The sequence below is a fragment of the Aquarana catesbeiana genome, linkage group LG08, assembly GCF_042186555.1.
Source record: "Aquarana catesbeiana isolate 2022-GZ linkage group LG08, ASM4218655v1, whole genome shotgun sequence".
NCBI lineage: Eukaryota > Metazoa > Chordata > Amphibia > Anura > Ranidae > Aquarana > Aquarana catesbeiana.
The window spans coordinates 274,526,715-274,548,765 of NC_133331.1; the positions used below are offsets into that span (position 1 = coordinate 274,526,715).

Below are 22,051 nucleotides of genomic sequence, written 5' to 3' on the forward strand. Positions count from 1 at the left end.
GCCTGTTTGACTTATATGCTGTATAGTATATGAGTCCATCTTTTCTGGTAAGTGTGCCAACCTTATCCTTTGTTGATTGCACTTTAAAGATCAAGATTTTCATTCACCACGAGAAGTGTGAGAGACTTTTTTATGCACATGATTTATTCCTCATTCTGTATTATTCCTCCATGTTCAGCCACAAATGTATTTATTTTGAACATCTCTTTTTCCATTTATATATTTTGTATTCATTTTTTTGTTTCATTTTATATCATCTTTCACAGCATTGGTCAACGTACTCACATTTTGGACTTTACAGGTTCACATTTGTACTGTATATGTCCTTTATTGTTACAAATTGGAGTGCCACAATGTTTTATATGGTAGAGTATTAAGCTTGCAATTGTATTTGCCTGTAAAAACAGTACAAATTCTGTCTAAGAACAAAATCATCCATTTTTACAGAAAAACAAATTATGTTCCTAATGGATTTATTAAAGATTATTTTTGAGAATTATTTTGTATGTAAAGAAACTAATTTTTTACAGCTCAGGGGAGCAGAAATGGGTTCCATTGTTGCACCCCTATATGCTAATACATTTATAGATATGGATTGAGATGTCTTTCATTTATAACAAATTATTTTTGGAGAATTGTAAGGGATGGTTTAGCTTCATTGATGACGCGTGCATGTGTGTGTATTATTGTTCAATGATTATTTGAACTATTTATTACCTGGTTTACAATTTAATATCACATATAGCCAGATGGATATCTCATTCCTTGATAAGTTACTCGGAATCCAGGATGGTAACATTATTAGCGACTTATTTATAAAATCTACTGATTGCAATCAACTACATTTCAAAAGTTTCCACCCTCTTTGAGATTTTCAAATCGATCCCTAAAAGTCAGTTGTCCTGTGTTACAAGGATAGTAAGTAATCCCGTAGCGCGTGAACTACATTTGAATGAGATGGAGGGAAGACTGACAAAAAGGGGTTACCCCAGGGGATTAATTAAGAAGGAACATAATTTGGCTGTTACAAATACTTCATCTATTGTTAGCAAATGGATGCCCTTCATGTCGCAATTCCAACCCTTCTCAACAGAAATACAAAAAATAATACAGAGACACTGGTCCGTCTTAAAAGAGAATTATCCTTCAATCCCTGAGTTCCATGCCCCTCCTTTACCCTCCTATAGAAGAGGTAAAACATTTTGGGATAGATTAGTGAGAGCTGATCAGTGTGTTACACCCATTCCGGCTATTACCTTTTTAGGACCCCGTAATACTGGTTCATACCCGTGTTTAAACTGTATTCAGTAAAACGCTATGATTAAAAGGTAAATAATTACCACATCCACATAAGGAACATAATATCACCATTAAGGGTCATTATACATGCCAGACAACATTCGTAATTTATGTTATTAAGTGTCCTTGTGGCTTACTTTAGGTCAGGGAGACAACTCAAAAATTTAAAGATCGCATTGCCCGACATAAGTACTCCATTAGAGATGAGTTGACACAATTGCCACTAGCCAGACACCTTATAGAAAAAAAACATTTGGTGTCTCAACTTAGATTCATAGTGTGATAGACTCACCAGGGACAGAGGCTTTTGGAGGGGGCTGCAGGCTAGCTTCTTACCCACTGACTATGGGCCATCTAAGGCAACATTACTCTTTGGAAGGTGTATGCCTGGGGGACCCTTAGAGTAATGTTTCTTTGGATTCAAGTCCATGTCTCCCCAAGACAAACAGACTCTGGGACTCTAGGCTGGGGGTCCCTGTTTAAGGCCTAGCAGCCTCATTAAAAAATAGTGACTGCTTCACAATGAGACTAGCAGATGTTGATGTCATCAGCAAGCCACCTGTCTGGGGCCCCCTGCCAGAATGTGTTTACTGAAAATAGGTCTCCTGCTATGGTCTGAAGGTGTTCTGTGTTTATACTTATGATAATGTATACTGAACCTTGTGAGCTCGGTGACGGCAGTCTGACCTGTAGTGAGATCCTGATTAATCAAAGCATTGTCTAGGTGTCACTTCCCATTTGCCTATTGTTTGTCTGGTAGCTAATTTGACTAAACTCTTAAGGATCCTCTATGATGAGATTAGCCATGAGTCAGTTGTACCTCATTAGCTAAACCATTGTGTTATGTTTTAGGTAAATATTTGGGTCATTGTTAATGTGGTGAGTGACCTCCTTTTCAAATGTATAAAAACCTGTATTCGTGTTCAAATAAACAGTTCTTATTCTGGTTTACTCCAAAACTGGTGTTGCCTAGTTCTTGGAGTAACTATAGCCCGATTCACTGGTCTCATGTTCCAGAAGCAGCTTCTTGGCAGAGATACCCAGTCAGGGTATCTGGAGTCCGTCACACATGGTGATCCATGGGATACATAAAAATAGAAGGGGCAGGAATCATGAGCTTTTATTAAAGAAAAGAGAAGTGCAGTGGATCCATTCTTTGGATACCCTGCACCCTAAGGGGTTAAGCTCGGAATCGGACCTTTACCTTCTTGTGTGACCATGTTATGTGCTATGGGAACAGTCTCCTTTGTTAGCATGATTTTAACATCTAGTAGTGATCTTTTTTTCTCCCGATTGGTAATTGACTTTACAGACCTTATGTGATTTGTTGTAGACCTTATGTAGTATTCTTGTATATATTTTGTATAGCGATAGGTTACAAAAATTATTTTTTGTATCTTTTGTATTTTTAGATAATATAACAATACTTGGATGCATCTAAGACTGTGTGGGAGATTGACCTGTACACTAAACCAGTGGTCATTAACCCTGTCCTCAGGGCCCACTAACAGGCCAGGTTTTATGTATTACCTTGGGAAGATGCAGACTAGAATACTGCAATCACTGAGCAGCAAATTATATCACCTGTGATGTATTTCAGTTATCTTGCAAACCTGGCCTGTTAATGGGCCCTGAGGAGAGGGTAGATGACCACTGTGCTAAACCACTTTCTTGCTTTGAGACTATTGTGCTTATTCTGTAATTAATTTCATTGATTGTTTATTGATTGAATAATTGATTCCATACCTTCGATAAATGTATTTAAATGCGCATACTTATGAGCTACAGCAGAGCATAATCATGATAGCCCAAAACTGTTATTTTGAATACCTCTGATGCTTTATAACCTACAGTGGTTGTATTAGATTGACTTTTTTGTCAATAAAATGCCACACTGGGTGTGTTTATGGATGCACGGCCCGGGAGTGCGCTTGCACGAGTGCCCCCATAGCAACTTACTTGCTGTGGGGCACTCAAAGAAGCGGAGGAATGGAGAGCATTTGCAGGGGACACCAGAAGAGGAGGTAAGGGGCTGCTCTGTGCATTGCACCAAGCAGGTAATTAAAACATTTTTTTTTTTTTTTTTTTTTTTAGGAAAAAAATAACAACCTTTAGAAACACTTAAAACAATTGAACAATTGAATAAACTCTTGACCTGTAACAAAGACCATCTGTAAACTCGCTCAACCTCCAAAGTCCTTGGCTCTCTCACCTATCTAAATTTGGGGGAGGGGGTTGGTGGAGCTAGGAACTCCACTGCCAAGATCACTCCCTATAGGCATCCAACTTATACATGTAAAGGGAAAATGCATGGTATGACCATATACGATCTACCAAAAAGCTAGAATTCACACACAAAAAAAAAAAAAAAGCAGAAAAACAATAAAAGGGGTTTTAAATACATGTCGGTTGTTTAAATGATAGACAGATCTATCATATCAAATTATTAGAGAAGTATAGTTTATCATGTGTTACTGTAATAATGAAAGATATAGCATAGCCATTTTTCTGTTATTTCTTTATTGCAGTTTGATATGAATGGAGATGGCCATATTAGTGGACTAGAACTCAGTGATGCTGCACAGAGTTTCTTAGGAGAACAGCTGAATCCCAGTGAAGTTCAGGAGATCATCCATGATGTAGACCTTAATGGAGATGGCAGAGTTGACTTTGATGGTAAGCAAACCACCACACACCTGATGTAATTTTCAATTAATAATGAGTGGAACTGAAAAAGACAGGGGACATACATATTTAGCACAAATAAACCCAGAAGGTTTTGCTCGAAATGGACATACAGTGGGGACTCCTTACACCCCTTAGTTCAACATTTTACTGCAAATTGCATGTTTCTCCCATCATTTTCTATAGAAACTTTTCCGTTTTTCTGTAATTATATTTCTCCCTTCAATATCTCAGCTGATGTTCCTACTCTCTGCTGAATGGTCATTTAGTAGTCCAGAACATGATATGCATCACTGCACAAAAGCCTGAATATCAAAAGGATAGCTAGTAGTAGTGACATTTTACTGGACATGTTCTATGAAGTCACCTCACCTCTTCAGTTCTAATTAGAGTTGAGAACCCCAGTATTTGTATCAACACAAGTAGCATAGTCACTCTAATCCGCACACTATGGAATGTGTCAAGGCAGATGATATTTGTTGGCGAAGGGAATGGAATGTGTAAAAGTAGTGGAAAATAATCCCATCCTTTGGTCTCTAGAAATCTGCATATGCCATGTAAATCCTTCATCCTACATGGCTGAAGGTGTGAATTATCAAATCACCGATTATTAAAACAGCAAACCATGTGGAATACAGATGGTGTTGAAGAGTTCCAGTTTGGGTTGTACAGTATCTTGCATGCCTCTTGCAAACCAGTTCTCTCTGTCCAAAATGTGCACCTCACTCTCTTCAAAAGAATATCCCTTTCCCTAAAGTAGAAGTAAAGGCAAAATTGTATTTATTTGTTTTTTTTTTTTTTTTGGATAAAGCGGGGGGGGGGGGGGGGGATTACCTCTGTCAAGGTGTGTGTGTGTGTGTGTGTGTGTTTTTTTTTTCCCCTCCATCCGTGGCCCATGGCGGAGATTTCCTTTCACTTCCTGTCCCATAGCCAAACAGGAAGTGAGAGAAAATTCCTGCAAATTAAGGATATTCCTTGGGGACCCCCAGATCAGCAGAACTAGTGTTTCCATTGCAAGATTTCCCCTTCAATACTTTTCTGGGGACAACTCAAAATTTGGGATTTGATTTTACTTTCAATGGTAATGGTAAACAGAACTAATAGAGAAGGTGAATCTGCTTCATGGAGGTACAGACAGCAATAGAAACTGACAGGTGTTCTAATCTCTCGCCACCCTATGCAAAATGAGAAAAAAAAAGTTTTGCTTTTAGTTATACTTTTACCCTTATTGCATTCCTCACCACACTGCACGTACCAAGTTACTTCACTTGTGTTGGGTGTTGAGTCTTACATGTATAGGATTGTGTCACATATTTGTAATGTGGGGTAACAGAAAGAGGACTGTGTCTTAAAACAAAGTAATTACATGTCCTCATTTCCAGCACAAAAAAAAGCCAAATCTCTGCTTATACTTACCAATAAATATACATGGGCAGTAATGTAAATTTGCATCAGTGTATCCAGAACTGCTGGTCTATAGCCAGGGCAGTCTTTAATATCGATTGGACCCTTGGCAAATGTTTGCCTCTTCTGACTCTTCCATTCACATACCTTGTTAAATTCTTCAGAGTTCTCAGGGTGGTGTGCCATGTTGTCAACTGAATGTGATAAGATATTAGCCAGATACTTAGCAATAACATATGTGACAGAGTTAAATCTGCAAAGAATTGGCCTTAGAGGGGCACCTTCCTTGTGTACTTCAGGAAGCCTATACAGGCATGACATAGCTTCCTTGGTATAGAGAGGGTGGTACAATGTCTGATCAATGGCTTTGACCTTTTCTAGGTTTTGTAAACAGACCTTTGAAATGTAACAGATAGTGGGGTCCCTCTGCTACATACAGTTGTGCTCATAAGTTTATATACCCTTGCAGAATTTATGATTTCTTGGCCATTTTTCAGAGACTATGAATGATAACACAAAAACTTTTCTTTCATTTTCTCATTGTTAGTGTTTGGCTGAAGCCATTTTTTTTATCAGCCAACTGTGTTTACTCTTTTTAAATCATAATCACAACAGAAACTACCCAAATGACCCTGATCAAAAGTTTACATACCCCAGTTCTTAACCACTTAAGGACCAGCCTCGTTTTGGATTTTTGGTGTTTACATGTTTAAAACAGTTTTTTTTGCTAGAAAATTACTTAGAACCCCCAAACATTATATATGTTTTTTTCCCAAACACCCTAGAGAATAAAATGGCGGTCGTTGCAATACTTTTTTTTGCACCGTATTTGTACAGCAGTCTTATAAGCGCACTTTGTTTGGAAAAAAATCACTTTTTCAAATAAATAAAAAAAAAAAACAAAAAAAAAAACAACAGTAAAGTTAGCCCAATTTTTTTTTTTATATTGTGAAATATAATGTTACGCCAAGTAAATTGATACCCAACATGTCACACTTCAAAATTGCGCCCGCTCGTGGAATGGCGTCAAACATTTACCCTCAAAAATCTCCATAGGCGACGTTTAAAAAAATTCTACATGTTGCATGTTCTGCGTTACAGAGGAGGTCTAGGGCTAGAATTATTGCTCTCGCTCTACCGATCGCGGTGATACCTTGAGTGTGGTTTGACCGTTTTCATATGCGGGCGCTACTTGCGTATGCAGTCGCTTCTGCGCGGGAGCTCGTCAGGAGGGGGGGGGGGGGGTTAAAAATTTTTTTTTTTTTATTATTTTACATTATTTTATTTATTTTTACACGGTTTAAAAAAAAAAAAAATTGTGTCACTTTTATTTCTATTACAAGGAATGTAAACATCCCTTGTAATAGAAAAAAGCAGGACAGGACCTCTTAAATATGAGATCTGGGGTCAAAAAGACCTCAGATCTCATATTTACACTAAAAGGCAATAAAAAAAAAAAAAAAAAAGTCATTTTAAAAAAATGACATCGAAAAAAAATGCGCCTTTAAGAGGCGTGGGCGGAAGTGACGTTTTGACATCGCTTCCGCCCAGCAGTGTCATGGAGACGAGTGGGCGCCATCTTAGCCTCACTCGTCTCCAGGCAGAGGAGGAAGACGGACGCGATCGCCTCCGCCGCTACCGACGGCTCCGGTAAGCGGCGGCCCCCTCCCGCCACCGATAAAAGTGGTCTTGCGGCGAATCCACCGCAGGGACCACTTTTATCATAAAGAGGACCGCCGCACGAAAACAGGGATACTGGGGTTATGGCAGCTAGCTGCTGCCATAACAACTATATACCCCTTCAAAGTTTGGACATACATCGGCGTGCGGCGGTCCGGAAGTGGTTAATACTGTTTATTGCCCCCTTTAACATCAATAACAGCTCAAAGTCTTTTGTGGTATTTGTGGATGAGGCTCTTTATCTTCTCAGATGATAAAGCTGCCCATTCCCCTTGGCAAAAAGCCTCCAGCTCCTGTAAATTCTTGGGCTGTCTTGCATGAACTGCACGTTTGAGATTTCCCCAGAGTGGATCAATGATATTGAGGTCAGGAGACTAAGATGGCCACTCCAGAACCTTCAATTTATTCTGCTGTAGCCAATGACAGGTTGACTTGGCCCTGGGTTTTGGAACCTTGTCATGTTGGAATGCCCAAGTATGTCCTATATGCAGCTTCCTGGCTGATGAATGAAAGTGTTCCTCCAGTATTTTTTGATAAAATACTGCATTCATCTTGCCATCAATTTTGACCAAATTTCCTGTGCCTTTGTAGCTCACACATCCCCAAAACAACAGCGATCCACCTCCGTGTTTCACAGTAGGAATGGTGTATCATAGGCCTTGTTGACTTCTCTCTAAATGTCACATTTATGGTTGTGGCCAAAAAGATCAATTTTGGTCTCATCACTCCAAATGACTTTGTGCCAGAAGGTTTGAGGCTTGGCTCTGTGCTGTTTGGTGTATTGTAAGCGGGATACTTTGCGGCATTTGCATAGTAATGGCTTTCTTCTGGCGACTCGACCATGCAGCCCATCTTTCTTCAAGTGCTTCCTCATTGTGCATCTTGGAACGGCCACACCACATGTTTTCAGCTATTTGTGGGTTTTTCTTTACCTCCTGAACAATTTTCCTGGCAGTTGTGGCTGAAATTTTAGTTGGTCTACCTGACCGTGGTTTGGTTTCAACAGAACCCCTCATTTAATACTTCTTGATTAGAGAGAGTTTTAACACTGCTGATTGGCATTCTCAATTCCCTGGATATCTTTTTACATCCCTTTCCTGTTACAGTTCAACTACCTTTTCCGGCATATGCTTTGACAATTCTTTTGCTTTCCCCTTGACTCGGAATCCAGAAACGTCAGTGAAGCACTGGATGAAAGATGCAAGCGTCTGGCAGGAGTCCAGAAACTCATTGACCTTTTATACATACACATACATACACACACACACACACACACACACTAATTACAAGCAAACAGATCACAGGTGAGGATGGTTAATAGCCATTCAAACCCCTTTTGTGTCAACTTGTGTGCATATTATCAGGCCAAAATAACCAGGATATGTAAACTTTTGATCAGGGTCATTTGGGTAGTTTCTGTTGTCATTATGATTTTAAAAGAGTAAACACAGTTGATTGATTATAGATGGCTTCAGCCAAACACTAACCATGAGTGAAAGAAATGTTTTTGTGTTATCATTCATATTCTCTGAAAAATGGCCAAGAAATCATAAATTCTGCCAGGGTATGTAAACTTATGAGTACAACTGTATGTACCTAGAGATATATTTGTTGGCCAGCCTGGGTGGTTACTATAACTTCCTCTATAGATACAGCAGAGGTACAAGTGTAACCACCCAAAAACAGCAAGTGTGCTATTATTCACAGGATTACCAGGTGAAAAAAGGAAAAACTGACAAATAAAGACGAAAGCAGCAACCGCAGTTAAAGCATTTTTTACCCTACCAAAAAAAAAAAAAAAAAAAAAACCGAAGGTACTTACTGGTAACGTTTTTTCCAAGAGTCTTTCAGGACAGCACACTTGAGACCTCGGCTCCTCCCCTCTTAGGAAACACCGCCTCCACCAGACTTTTAAGTCACCCCTTCCCTTCAGCCCATCAGTTTTTGCACGAGAACCTCCGGCCAGTCTAGGGAGACAAAAGAACACATCATAACAGCTTTCATATTCCTGATGCTCTCACATCCTAGTGGCAAGACAATATTTGGGTGGGTATCGGTGCTGTCCTGAAAGACTCTTGGAAAAAAACGTTACCGGTAAGGAACTTCGATTTTCCCTCCTTCGTCTTTCAGGACAGCACACCTGAGAGGATAAGCGAGCACTTACCCTAGGGTGGGACTACTGCCTGCAGAACCTTACGCCCAAAAGCCTGGTCCTGGGCAGACAATAAGTCCAGCCTGTAGTGCTTAACGAAAGTCTTAAAACTTGACCACGTTGCTGCCCTGCAGATCTAATCGGGTGTAGCACCAGCCCACTCTGCTTGTGACATTGCCATAGCCCTGGTGGAATGAGCCCTAATACCTTCCGGAACTTCCAGCCCCTTTGCTATATAGGCCTGACTAATAGCCAATCTTAGCCATCTGGCTATAGTTTGTCTAGAGGCTTTGGAACCCATCCTTGCCCCTGAAAAAGAAACAAAAACAGGAGTCGGATTTCTTAAACTGCTCTGTGACCTCCAGGTACCTTAATGCACATCTTCTGACATCTAACTTGTGGAAGACCTGTTCCTGTTCCTGTTCCCTCACAGGATTTGAACAAAAAGTGGGTAAACAAATTTCCTGGCTTCTATGAAATTCCGAAACCACCTTTGGAAAAAAGGCCGGATTGGTTTTAAAAATAATCCTATCCGGAAAAACCTGAAAGAAAGGTGCCCTCCTAGAGAGGGCTTGTAGCTCACTAACCCTCCTTGCAGTAGTGATGGCTACTAAGAAAACCGTCTTGAGGGTTAAAAACTTCACTGTACAAGACTCAATAGGTTCAAAAGGACCCTCTGTAAGGGCCTGCAATACTAAGGAAAGATCCCATACCGGAAAGGGGCGAGAGCTGACTGGTCTCTGCCTACTTAAGGCTCTAAAGAACCTGGATACCCAGGTATTTACTGCTAGCTGTTGTTCAAGGAATAAACTTAAAGCCGACACCTGACTTTTAAGGGTACTAAGTACCAAACCCTTATCCGCCCCACTCTGAAGGAACTCTAGCACTGCTACTGGACTGCGAACATTAAAGGAGCTTTCTGCGCACCAAGAATTGAATTTCTTCCAGACCTTCAAATAGATTCTGTGCGTCTCTTCTTTCCTAGAATTTAGAAGAGTTGTTACCAATCCCTCGGAAAACCCCATACTTCTCAGCAAGTCCTCTTCAGTAGCCAGGCAGCCAGCTTCCACCTCTCCACCTGAGGGCAGCAGACTGGGCCTTGATAGAGTAGATCTTCCCTGACTGGTAGTATCCAGGGTGGTTCCACCGCCAGTTTCCTTAGGACCGAGAACCATGGCCTCCTGGGCCAGTGTGGCGCTATCAGGATCAGCGTCGTCTCCTCTAACTGGAATTTTCTCAAGACCGCAGACAACAGAACCGGAGGGGGGAAGGCATAGCATTTGGAAAAATGCCAGCTCTGAGACAGAGCGTACACCCCTATTGCCCCGTCCCAGCGGTTCAGGGAGAAAATGAGGGGGGCCTTCGTGTTTTCCCTTGAAGCGAAAAGGTCCACACATGGGATCCCCCATTTCTCGATAATCTTGTAGATGACTTGATTGAGGACCCAATCACTTTCCCTCAACTTCCTCCGGCTGAGGAAGTCTGCTCTCTGGTTTAATTCCCCCTTTAGGTGAAAAGCTGATAGTGATAGTACCGTGACCTCGGCCCAACTGAAAATTGTCTGTCAGACCCGTAAGGGAACCGCTCCTGGTGCCCCCTGTCGGTTTACGTAAACAACTGCTGAGGAATTGTCTGAGCGGATCTGTACATGATGTCCCCGGAGCTCCTGTTGAAAAGCTCTGAGAGCCAGAAAAATGGCCCTCAGTTCTCTCCAGTTCGAGGACTGTACTGCGTCCTCGACTCCCCAGGAAGCTTGTGCCAGACTCGCCCCCAAGTGTGCGCCCCAACCTGTGCCGCTTGCGTCTGTTGTCACAATTTTGGACACAGGCAGAACCCACTCCAGACCCTGCGATAGGTTCGCTGCCTTTCTCCACCACCACAGGGATCTCTTCACTCGTACAGGAATGAAGACCGCCGAGTCCAAGGACTCCTGAGTGTGGTCCCAAACTTTCAGAATGAACCACTGTAAAAGGGCGGAAGTGCACTCCTGCCCACCTTACTGCTGGGAGGGCAGCTGTCTGCAATCCCAAGGCTGACATGGCCCTTCTTATGGGGATTTGTTGATTGCCCTGCAGAACTGCCAAGGCTCTGCCTATTTTGGCAATTTTCGCTTCGGGAAGAAAAATTCTCCGTTGGGTTGAGTCCAGGATGTAACCTAGGAATGTAATACTCTGGGATGGAACCAGGCTGGATTTCTCCAAATTTAGGAGTCATCCCAGATGTTCCAGTATACCTCTTGCTACTTGCAAATCCTGGACCAGCTGCTCCGGGGAGGGAGCGAAAAGGAGCAGGTCGTCCAGGTATGTGATTACCGAAATTCCCCGAAGGCGCATAAAAGCCAGAACTTCCACCAAAAACTTTGGTTAATATCCGGGGTGAAGAGGAGAGCCCAAAGGGGAGGGCTTGGAACTGAAGATGCACCATTTCCTCCCCGGACCTTACCAACAGCCTGAGGAACTTATGACTGTCCTCTGTGATCGGAATGTGCAGATAGGCGTCCCTTAGATCTATGGACGCCATGTAGCAATTTGGAGGAAGTAGTGTTTTTGCAGAAAAAATGGAATCCATCCGAAACTTCTTGTAGGAGAGTGATAGGTTCAGGGGCTTCAAGTTCAGGATGAGCCTGAATTTCCCTGAAGGCTTCCAAACCACAAAGATGTGGGAGTAGTAACCCCTGCCTATTTCTACGGATGGGACACGTGATAGCACATCCTGACGCTCTAGGTCCTCCAGTGAGGCTATTAATGCCGCTGCCTTCTCCGCACACTTTGGCAAGTCCATAACCAGCAGCCTGTGGGGGGGGGGGGGGGGGGGGGACTTGAGAATTCCAATCTGTACCCCCTCCTTACAATCCCTAGAATAAACTGATTGGAGGTAACTGACTCCCACTGTGGGAGGAAGGCCCCCAGTCTTCCTCCCACTGGGGTTAACCCGTCATTGGGGCTTCCGGGGCTGTTCAGGAGGGCGAAAAATCGCTCCCCCGCGCCCTCTGCCCTTGATGGTCCAGACTTTTTTCTGAGACTCTGCTCTTGGAAAATTAAACTTCCTTTGTGAGCGAGTCTTCTTTTTAGGCTGTTCCCCCAACTTTTTCTTCAAGGGGAGGGCCTTCTTTTTATTGGCTGTTCGATCAAGAACCGCCTCCAGATCTGGACCGAACAGCAAGTCCCCTGTGAAAGGGACCCCGCAAAGCTTTATTTTTGAAGCATTGTCCCCCTGCCAGGTCTTTAACCAAAGGGCTCTCCTGGCTGAGTTGGCCAAGTCAGAAGATCTAGCAGACATGCGGACCGACTCTGCTGAGGCGTCAGCAATGTACGCGATTCCCTTCAAGAGCATTGGGAAGGAGGAGAGAATCGTCTCCTTGGCGGTCCCAGCTTCAATATGAGATTTTATATGTGTTAGCCAGTGCTCCATGTTACATGCCACCACTGTGACGGCCATGGCAGGCTTAAGGTTGCCTAGAGAAGAATCCCAGGACTTTCTAAGTAGAGAATCCATCTGTTTGTCAATGGGGTCTGCTAGCACCCCCATATCTTCAAACGCCAAGTCTGTTTTTCTGGATACCCGAGAGAAGGCTGCATCCAGGCTAGGTGACTTGTTCAATACAGCAGCTTCATCCTCTAAAAAAAGGGAATCTGCGTTTTAATGCTCTAGAAAAGAAAGGCTTCCTTTCTGGGTCCCGCCATTCCTTTTTAATGGTGTCTACCAAGACCTCATGTACCGGAAAGACCTTTTTCTTCTGTTCTCCAAGACCCACGTACATTCGGTCATGTAGAGACAGATTTTCTTCTCCTCTTGGATACCTAGGTTAGTGTGAATTGCTCCCAAGAGCTCTTCCACTTCCTCCAAGGAGAGTTTATATCGGGAGGTTCTGGAGGACTCGCCGTCCACCTTCTCTCCATCTGATTCGCTTGAGGAATGTGAGGATGCACTATCTGGCTCATCCTCCAAAGCCTCTCTGGAGCCCCCCGGTAACTCCTCACTGCCTGAGGGACCTGAAGGACCAGGTGCGACATCTTGCTGTGCTGGCAGAAGACCGGCTGGGGGCTGTATAAGCTGAAAATTTTCAAATAATGCTTTGAAAGATTGAAAAGTGCTGGAAAGCTCCTTAACAGAAGCTGCCAGGTCAGAGCTCTGTTCCATAGAGTGTTCCTTAACTAAGCCTTCAATGCATTTACTGCACAAAACCTTCCCCCAGGACTCCCCTAAAGTACTCCTACAAGATGGACACTTTCTTTTGGACACATGTAAGGGCTTGGTTTTTTCTGCAGATTTGTCCTGAAAGGACAAAACAAGCCCCACCAGCACCAGCAATAGTATTTTTTTTCTAAAAACTATGTGACCAACACCAGGAGTGCACCCCCCAGGACCAACCACCACCAGTGTCCCAAACGTGCCTCTCCTCCCCTCTGACCACTAAGAGGGGGGTTCACCCGTGGAGCTAAGTGGGAACAACGTAAGGGAACACCACCCCAGGGTTCCACTTACCTTAGTGTGGCTGGTGCTGGCGTCACCGGCACAGAACGGGAACCATCAGTCTCCGACATCCCTCTGGCCAGGGCAGTGGTCCGCCTCAGGATGCTCCTCTGGCTGACACTACAGCCTTAATGGAGCCCGCACCAGCCGTCGCGCCATTCGTTTATCCGTCCCGCAGGCCGGAACCGGAAGACGCGGGTCAAACGGAAGTGCCCTCCCCGCCGGAAATGACGTCGCCCGTCATCCGACTCAGCGCTGAGCTAGAGAGAGGGGGATCTGGACACCTCCGCATCGCCCTCCCCAGGCAGCAGAGAAACAAACTCCCAGGCCTCCGCATTCCCCAAGGGAGGACAGGGAGCACAATGCCACAGCAGGTAACCAGATTCCCCATCCATGCTGCTGTGTGTGGGAGACCTCTGTCTCTCCCTTCCAGGATTGTACCGGCCTCAGCCTCACCAGCTGAAATAGCCCTTGGTTCCTAGCGATGTCTCCCTTTTGGAGGAAACACCAAAACTAACGGGCTGAAGGGAAGGGGCGACTTAAAAGTCTGGTGGAGGCGGTGTTTCCCAAGAGGGGAGGAGCCGAGGTCTCAAGTGTGCTGTCCTGAAAGACGAAGGAGGGAAAAATTGGATCCTGTTTCTTTATAGCATGTTATACAGCACAGTGCTTATGCTGTTCAATTAAGCCCCTTGTATCACCTGAAATACCTGGCTGATCCTGCCTGGTTCTGCCCTCCCCCCAGTAAACTGACCACAGTTTATCGCTGCTGAGCCCTGACGATGTGGTCAGTTTACGTGCCTCCATCATCCACAGCTCTCCTGTCGTCCTCTTTTCCACACACAAAAAAAGAAAAAAAAAAGAAAAAAAGAGAACGGGTGCACACCGGCACAGAGCATTTACTATAATAGAGGGTATTGTAGCACGAACACTCAGCGGCTTAACAACCACTTTAAGGACTAATACATTACATTTTTGTTTTTAGGTTTAGATGTAAAGGTGAAAGCGCTGGGGTCCCCTTCATCACTGGCTTTACTGCACAGTGACCTGGCACAATGTGCACATGTGTTCCAAGTCAGTGACTGATTAGTTAGCAAAACCAAGATAATCATGATAGCCCTTCAATAAAAACACATGGGGAGGAGTGACAAAGTTTACAAAAAAACAGTTTGATCAATAGGTTTTCTCAGACTGGCTGGTGTCTACCTGCCAGTACCATAGTCGTGGGGTTTTTGCCTGATCCATTCAGAATAAAAAGGAAAAGTATGGCCAAAGCTTGTTTTGGCTCTATTTCTCTGGATCACAAGAGTGCAGTTTGTTCTGCACTCCTGACCCGTTTTTAGGCGAAAGCTCTCTGTCGGCTGATGTCACTCAGTCGGGCCCAACGTCTGCTGCCACCTGCATAGCCCAGCATCCACCTAGGTGAGTACAAGTTTTTTTTTGTAAACCCCATACTACTTTAATCAATTGTAATCACATGCATGAACCACCTGAGGTCCCTACCCAAAATCAGATAATGACAATGGTTTCCTTTTTTCAGAATTCGTTATGATGCTGTCATCAAGATAACACTGGTTGAAGTTACAGAAGTCAAGCTTCTAATGACACTGAATGTTCACCATGTAATAGCACTCAATGTTTGTAATAAAACCTCTATTTACCAATTAAACAGTTACAAATTAAAAAAAAAAAAAAAAAGAATTAAATTAAAAAGGCAAAATCTTATAAACGGAAAACACAAAAACAACAACAAAAAATATATAGTCACAGACATATTAGCTACAGAGGTGGAAAACACTTGAGATGGGTGCAGCTCTCAGTTTAGTCTCTTAGTGAATGAGATCCCAAGAGTGGCAAGATCCAGAGCAAGACATCGCCACCTGGTGGCCTGCCCCCATGTCATTCTTTCGAGTCCTTAGTGGTTCCCATAGTGTTTTTGGCATTCAGTGTGCAAGAAGACATCCATTACGTCAATTCACTTATCAAAATAGGGGAGGTAGAAGAACTGGAAACCATGTCGCCCTCTCACGGCACAGTAGATAAATATTACGTGGTACACTGCAAAATTAGGTGAGAAGGTATATTAAAAAAAAGTAACAGTTTAAAAATAATGATACAATAAAAATAACTGCTACAGAAGATATTAAAAGGAGGAGTTCCACCCATTTCTGTGTTTATTAAAAGTCAGCCGCTACAAAAAGTGATGTGGCCACCCGAAGCTTCGCTCCTCTCCTTTTCCTCTCCGCGGCGCCGGCATTGCAAGTGTGGGCACCCGGGCTGTGACAGCTTATGGCTTCACTGCATGTTCTGAATGACCGGGCAATCTTCTGGGACCTGTGACATGTCCCAGAAGATTACAGGGAGGGAGGGGGGAGAGAACTTACGCTCAGCGACATGAGCGGACGTGGGAGCTAGGTACCTGTCAAAAAAAATCCGCTCCACCCAAAAAATTATATGCCAAATGTCAGGTGGTCAGAAGTCCTTAAAGCAGAAGTTCCACTTTTGGGTGCAACTCCGCTTTAAGTAACTTATCAGTAACTTGTCAGTCTGCAGCCAGCCATGGCAAAAATACTGTATAAAAAGGGAAGTTCTTATGAATGGTTAAATGCTTTTTTTCCTGCCTGTGCATGCATCTTCAGCACTACATGTGATGTACAGTGTTTCTTATTTCAACAATGGGACTGAATATTCTTTTAAAGTAAAGTAGGCATGCCCTCCCACTTCGCAGTCATTTTTTTGCAAGTGCAGTGGCATGACCTAGTTCAATATACAGAAGAGGAGCCAATAGGAGTCTGCAGTCAAGTTTTGCTGACATTTTGCAATGTATACAACCAAGCTGCAGTAGCATTTTTCCCTGCTCATAAAAACTAAACCTTCTCTTTAAATAACCATTTAAAATGACATAATTTCCCCAAACTGATAAAATTACATTTTAAACTAGATTATAAAATTATATATTCACCAATTTTTTCATAGACTTTTAAATTCAAGTTTAGATCCACTTAAAGATACTGAGCCACTAGGAAAGCAACAACAACAATGATCAACATGATTATTCACAAAAATTGTGAAACAAATAAATGATGGATTATAAAGTGTACAGCTGCTGTTGTGAACAACCATGTGTTTAAAAACAAAATAAACCAAAAACCAGCGCTTGCACCTTAAATCAAATAAAATACATATACCAAAATAAGTTCTTTGCAATACTAAAAACACTAAATTATTGTAAAGATGGCCAATATTCTTTTTGGGCGTAGTGGGCGGCTCAGTTTGCCTATGAATGGTATATAATGCAGACGTGATGGCTGGGACTTCCTGCTCCTGAGAACATTGCATGTAAATGACAAAATGCATATAGAGGGACTTCTGGTTATGTCACTTGCACTTTGGTGGAATACACACTGGGGAACCAGCGACATTTGCAGTTTCATTCCTGTGAATATTGGTTTTCATTTTTTATGGGGTAAGTGCAATTTTAGCATAGTTTTGGAGATGATAAAAAATTGGTCCATCAGTGTACCTTACATCAACAAGAGATATTTGACTTTAACACAAGAGGTCAATTCAGTCTGGGGAGTGTGGAATGGTTCTTTTTTGACATGGTGGAGTGGAGCAAGTTTTTAATTCGATTTTTTGGGACACGTGGGAGCACGTTTAATTTTAGGACTTGTTTGGACATTTGGTATACAGTAAGTATTTGATTCAAGGTGCAAACAATGGGGGTTATTTACTAAAGGCAAATCCACTTTGCACTACAAGTGCAAAGTGCACTTGAAATTGCACTTGGAAGTGCAGTCGCTGTAGATCCGAGGGGGACATGCAACGAAAATAAAAAACAGCATTTTAGCTTGCACACGATTGGATAATAAAATCAGCAGAGCTTCCCCTCATTTCAGAACTACCCCTCAGATTTACAGCGACTGCACTTCCAAGTGTACTTTCAATGCAATTTCAAGTGCACTTTGCACTACAAGTGCAAACTACAAGTGCAAAGTGGATTTGCCTTTCGTAAATAACCCCCAATGTTTTTTGGTTTATTTCCTTTTTAATGATCAACATTTGCAGATCCATGTCACATAACTTAAAACAGACATAGGTCATACGATCCACAGAAGCTCTGCATCTTGGGTGTCAAAGTCATTAAAGGCCTTAATCACAATCATTAAGCTGAACTCAAGGCAAAGGGAAGGAAGCAGCCAAAGCTGTGTTACTTAAAAGGACTCTGCCATGAAAAGTACTGGGCTGCCATTGCAGGCCTCCTAAAAATGCAGGTTGCCTAGCAGTGTCTGATTTCAGTACTTTGAATTCAGAGACCCAAAACAATATTGCTGTAAAATAAGCATCAAGAAAAAGTCAGTGTTTCTCATCTCTATACTTATTCTGAGTCAGATTCGGACAGCATCAAAAACAAACAAAGTACCAGCATGATAGCCAGGAAAGTAGCATTCTCAAAAGTTGGTCAATGCCAATGTGTATATCTCAGGACAGAAATGCAAAACCCTTTGAGTGTTATGAAAATTCCCACATATGCAGTTCAACTTTGTTTACACGTCTTGAGAAACAGAGTTTATCCATCTAGCATGGCTTGCATAAAGCAACCAAAGATGACAATGTCTTACCTCCTGGAATCAGCAGCAGAAATCCAGGTACAAAAAAGATGGCACTGGAGACAGCTGTGAAGAAAGAAGATCTTAAAAAGGGAAACCTTTCAGATTGGCTTCTGCACATCACACCTGAAACTTCCATAGAACAATGAAGCCTTCCATCTCCTGAAGACAGGAAGTGGTGCTAATTGCAAGGCAGGCAAACCACTGTGTGTGAAGCTGCACAGGTATGTTAAAAACAATTGAAGTGACTGCTAAAAAAACAAAAAAAAACAAACAAAAAACAAACAACATCTCTCTATCCATCTATATCCTTACAGCTTAGCGAAACTGGGATATTACACTTTGATAAAAAAAAAAAAATCTATGGACAGCCATATTTCGCCATTTTGTCAAAGAGCACTGGAGGGTGCAATGTGCTTTTATAGGCACCATGTTAGTCAATTATTATTTTATATAAAAGTATTTAATCTATCCTGATCCTGTACTAAAAGGATGCTACATTAAACAGCAATCCTAATGAAAATGCTAACCCTTACCCTCTCTGTTTATAAACAAAGTCACAAGATTGTCATATCAACACTGATATGGTTATCACATGGATTATCAATGTCAATCGACAGTGAAATTAACAAAGACATGCGGTCACCAGGTTATTACGGACATGGTGAATGCATGACTAATCACATGGCATTAACCATCAGCAAAGTCATTTGACCACTGTGTCGGTGCTGACAGTGATTAAGTGGCGATGTTGATAGAGCCATGTCGTACAGCAATGGGATCTGGCATGGCTTAGTTTTTAAACATGTTCATAATATTATGTAGTAAGGTGAAGACCCAAGACCTGCTGCAGTTGTGTGGAAATACAGATGCCTTGCATAACTAATAATAAAGTTTAAAATTACGTATCACACCATCCTCCAGCTGCTCTCCACAAATGCCAGTTGCAAGTGTCACATAATCACAAACCCCTACACAAAAGACCAACAGTCCCCCTTATATGATTTTTGGGCAATTATTTTTCAGCAAAAGAAATGTCAACATGGCCCCAGAAATGGTGATCTCAAGTTTTTTTATACTGCTTTCCAGAAAAGCTAGTTTAGATTGCTTAATGTCTTCTGTGTCCTCTAGATCCCATATGCATGATATCTGCATCTTTTACCAAACGCAGAAATTTGGTGTTAATCCACATGATAAAAGAACGGACACACCAACGCTAGTGCTGCCAATGCAGTAACACCACAGGTAAAAATCTCCAAATACAAATGCTCCGCTCAGCGTGGTGTGTTAGTTTGTAGGCACTATTCGCATGGATTCTTGCTGCTGTGATTTGGAAAATGCTTATGCAAATGGTGCCTTAGGCTTGTGGATTAATACCAAACTAATAGGTTTGGTAACAGATGTTTTCGATATTGTGCATCTGAACTTGAGGACACAGGGAACGAGAAAGGGGTCTGGGAACAAAAGTACCATTTCAGGCTTTGCAGATTGCACCAAGCTATGCAGTGGAACAACGTCCTTACAGGATGTCTCCAAATTACAAGCCAACCTCAATGCATTTAATTGGGCAACTAAGTGGCAGATGAGGTTTAATGTTGAAAAATGTAGTTATGCATTGGGGGCTAAAAATATACATGCATCATACATATTAGAGGGAGTACAACTGGGGGAACCAATGGCAGAGAAGGATCTGGTATTCTGGTAGATCATTTAAGAACAGCATGTAATGCCAAGCTACGGTTTCCAACGCAAGCAAAATTTTTTGTATTAAGAGAGGTATGGACTGCAGAGAGAGAGATATATCATGTTACCCCTGTACAAATCATTAGCAAAACCTCATCTGAAATATGCAGTTCAGTTTTGGGCACCAGTTCACAAAAAGAATATTGGGGAACTGGAGAAAGTGCAGAGAAGAGCAACTGAATGTATAAGAGGATTGGAAGAGCTCAGCTTTGAGGAAAGGTTAGCTGAAATGAGATTAAGGGGGGGGTATGATCAAAATGTATAAAAAATACAGAAGTGGTCCATATAATGAACTTGGTGTAGAGTTATCCACCTTAAAGCATAACGCCACTTTTGCTGAGAGAAAAACCATTCTCCTCTGGGTGATCTATGTACATTGCAAGGATTGTAACAACTTTGTTGCAGATTCCTACCTTTTGTTATTCTAAAGAAATCACCGTTTGTTCCTCTGTGCTAAGTGGGTCTAATGGGAGTGGTTTCATAATTATAAATCAGCTGTGCAGCTGCAGAGCACCAATGAGGAAAGCTGCTGGGCCTGCATCCCTTTAGACCTATTCCTATTGGGAGTATCTCGCCAAAAATGAAATTTTTATGGGGATGCCTGAAATCTGAATTGTATTTTAGGCAGACTTTTGGAAAATTGGTGAGCCAATCACACAAGCAGGAAATTAGGTTTCTCGGGGGTGGTCAGTACACATTCTGTGTACAGAACAACTCCAGGTAGCCACAGAAAATTACAGCGGCTGAAGATTGAAAAGGAAAGGTCATTTTTAATAACATTTAATTACAATATGACTTATGTTGCAATTGTATACACTATATTATATATTTTTCTTTATTTGCCTGGGGGGGATCAGGAAGGAATTTTTGGATCATGCTTTATTGGGGTTTCTTTTTGCCTTCCTCTGGATCAACTGTAGGTATAGGATTGTGCATATGGAGTGTGTGTGTTTATCTGTGTTAGCTGAACTGGATGTCTTTTTTCAACCAGATTAACTATGTAACTTAACTACATCCTAACAATCTAAACTGGCTTAGAAGAATAGCAAAATATGAAACCTTGAATCATGTTTCTGTGGCCATGTTGACAATGAGCGTTGCTTTTGCTTTTCACATTGGGGCTTTCTATTTTGTGGATTGTGATGTCGTAACACATGCAACAGGTGTTTGTTTATTAGCATCTTGCAATGCCAGTGTCTCAAACCTAGGAGCACTTTACACTCCTAGCTTTAAAGAAAGAACATTTTCTTTTGAAAGCAAATTTTCCTTAGAGGGATATTTCAACAAACTTTTGGTGAAGGTGAATTTGTCCGCTCATCCCAGTAGTCATGATCAAATATCAGCAGTTTTCAGTTTTTTTATTTACTGGAGTACGTGTATGTAGAATTGTTTAAAATAAGGACAATCTCATACTCCAGGAGTTTACAGTGTTACAAAAGAGGGACCCAGATCTATGTTCCTATGCAGAAATGCACTAAAAGCTAGGAAGAAGAGCTAGACCTCTTAGTTAATTGGGGGCCAAGATACAACCAAGCAATGTACATACCTGGTGACGGACTCACTTGTAGTCCTATTCCAACAAAAACGAACACTAAAAACAAACAAAACAACAAAAATAAACACACAAAACAAAAAAAGATGTAATGAGTACATTAACCCGAGAGTGAAGGATGCTTGAGAAGAACAGATGGAAGTTGGCACTCACCCAGTCCCAACAGTAGTAAAAGAAATGATGACACAACAACTTTCTTGTTCTTTTGTACAAGGGGATGTCTTGTCCAGCTGCTCAGAAGAAAGAACAAAAAGAAAAACAAAATTATGGTCTAATTGCAGTCTAGCTGATAAGCAAGACATAGTTTAAAATTAATGGAGGACAAAGCAACAGGTGTGATTTAATGCCCCTTAATTGCACAGTCGCATAAACACTTTTCCTTTGCTCCCTTCACTGTTTTGTTTGGCCACCAAAAGCAAATAAATTACTTAATTTCAGATATGGAAACATAGGGTT

General features: G+C 42.0%; 2 protein-coding genes across 4 annotated transcripts in view; one reads left to right on the forward strand and one right to left on the reverse strand.

Moving 5' to 3' along the window:
* The window catches only part of LOC141106493 (calcium-binding protein 2-like), a 52,296-nt gene extending 36,937 nt beyond the window's left edge, over window positions 1-15,359 (forward strand). The window contains exons 5-6 of the mRNA XM_073597292.1: window positions 3,828-3,975; window positions 15,231-15,359. Coding sequence (XP_073453393.1) covers window positions 3,828-3,975; window positions 15,231-15,259 — 177 coding nt within the window. The 3' untranslated portion in view covers window positions 15,260-15,359. The remainder of the gene's footprint in view (window positions 1-3,827; window positions 3,976-15,230) is intronic.
* The window catches only part of TMEM134 (transmembrane protein 134), a 48,114-nt gene continuing 41,391 nt past the window's right edge, over window positions 15,329-22,051 (reverse strand). For all 3 annotated transcript variants that reach the window (XM_073597294.1, XM_073597296.1, XM_073597295.1), the window contains 4 exons: window positions 21,749-21,825; window positions 21,590-21,634; window positions 18,313-18,366; window positions 15,329-15,748 (listed from right to left, as the gene is read on the reverse strand). In XM_073597294.1, the coding sequence (XP_073453395.1) occupies window positions 15,666-15,748; window positions 18,313-18,366; window positions 21,590-21,634; window positions 21,749-21,825 (259 nt within the window). In that variant the 3' untranslated portion in view covers window positions 15,329-15,665. The remainder of the gene's footprint in view (window positions 15,749-18,312; window positions 18,367-21,589; window positions 21,635-21,748; window positions 21,826-22,051) is intronic.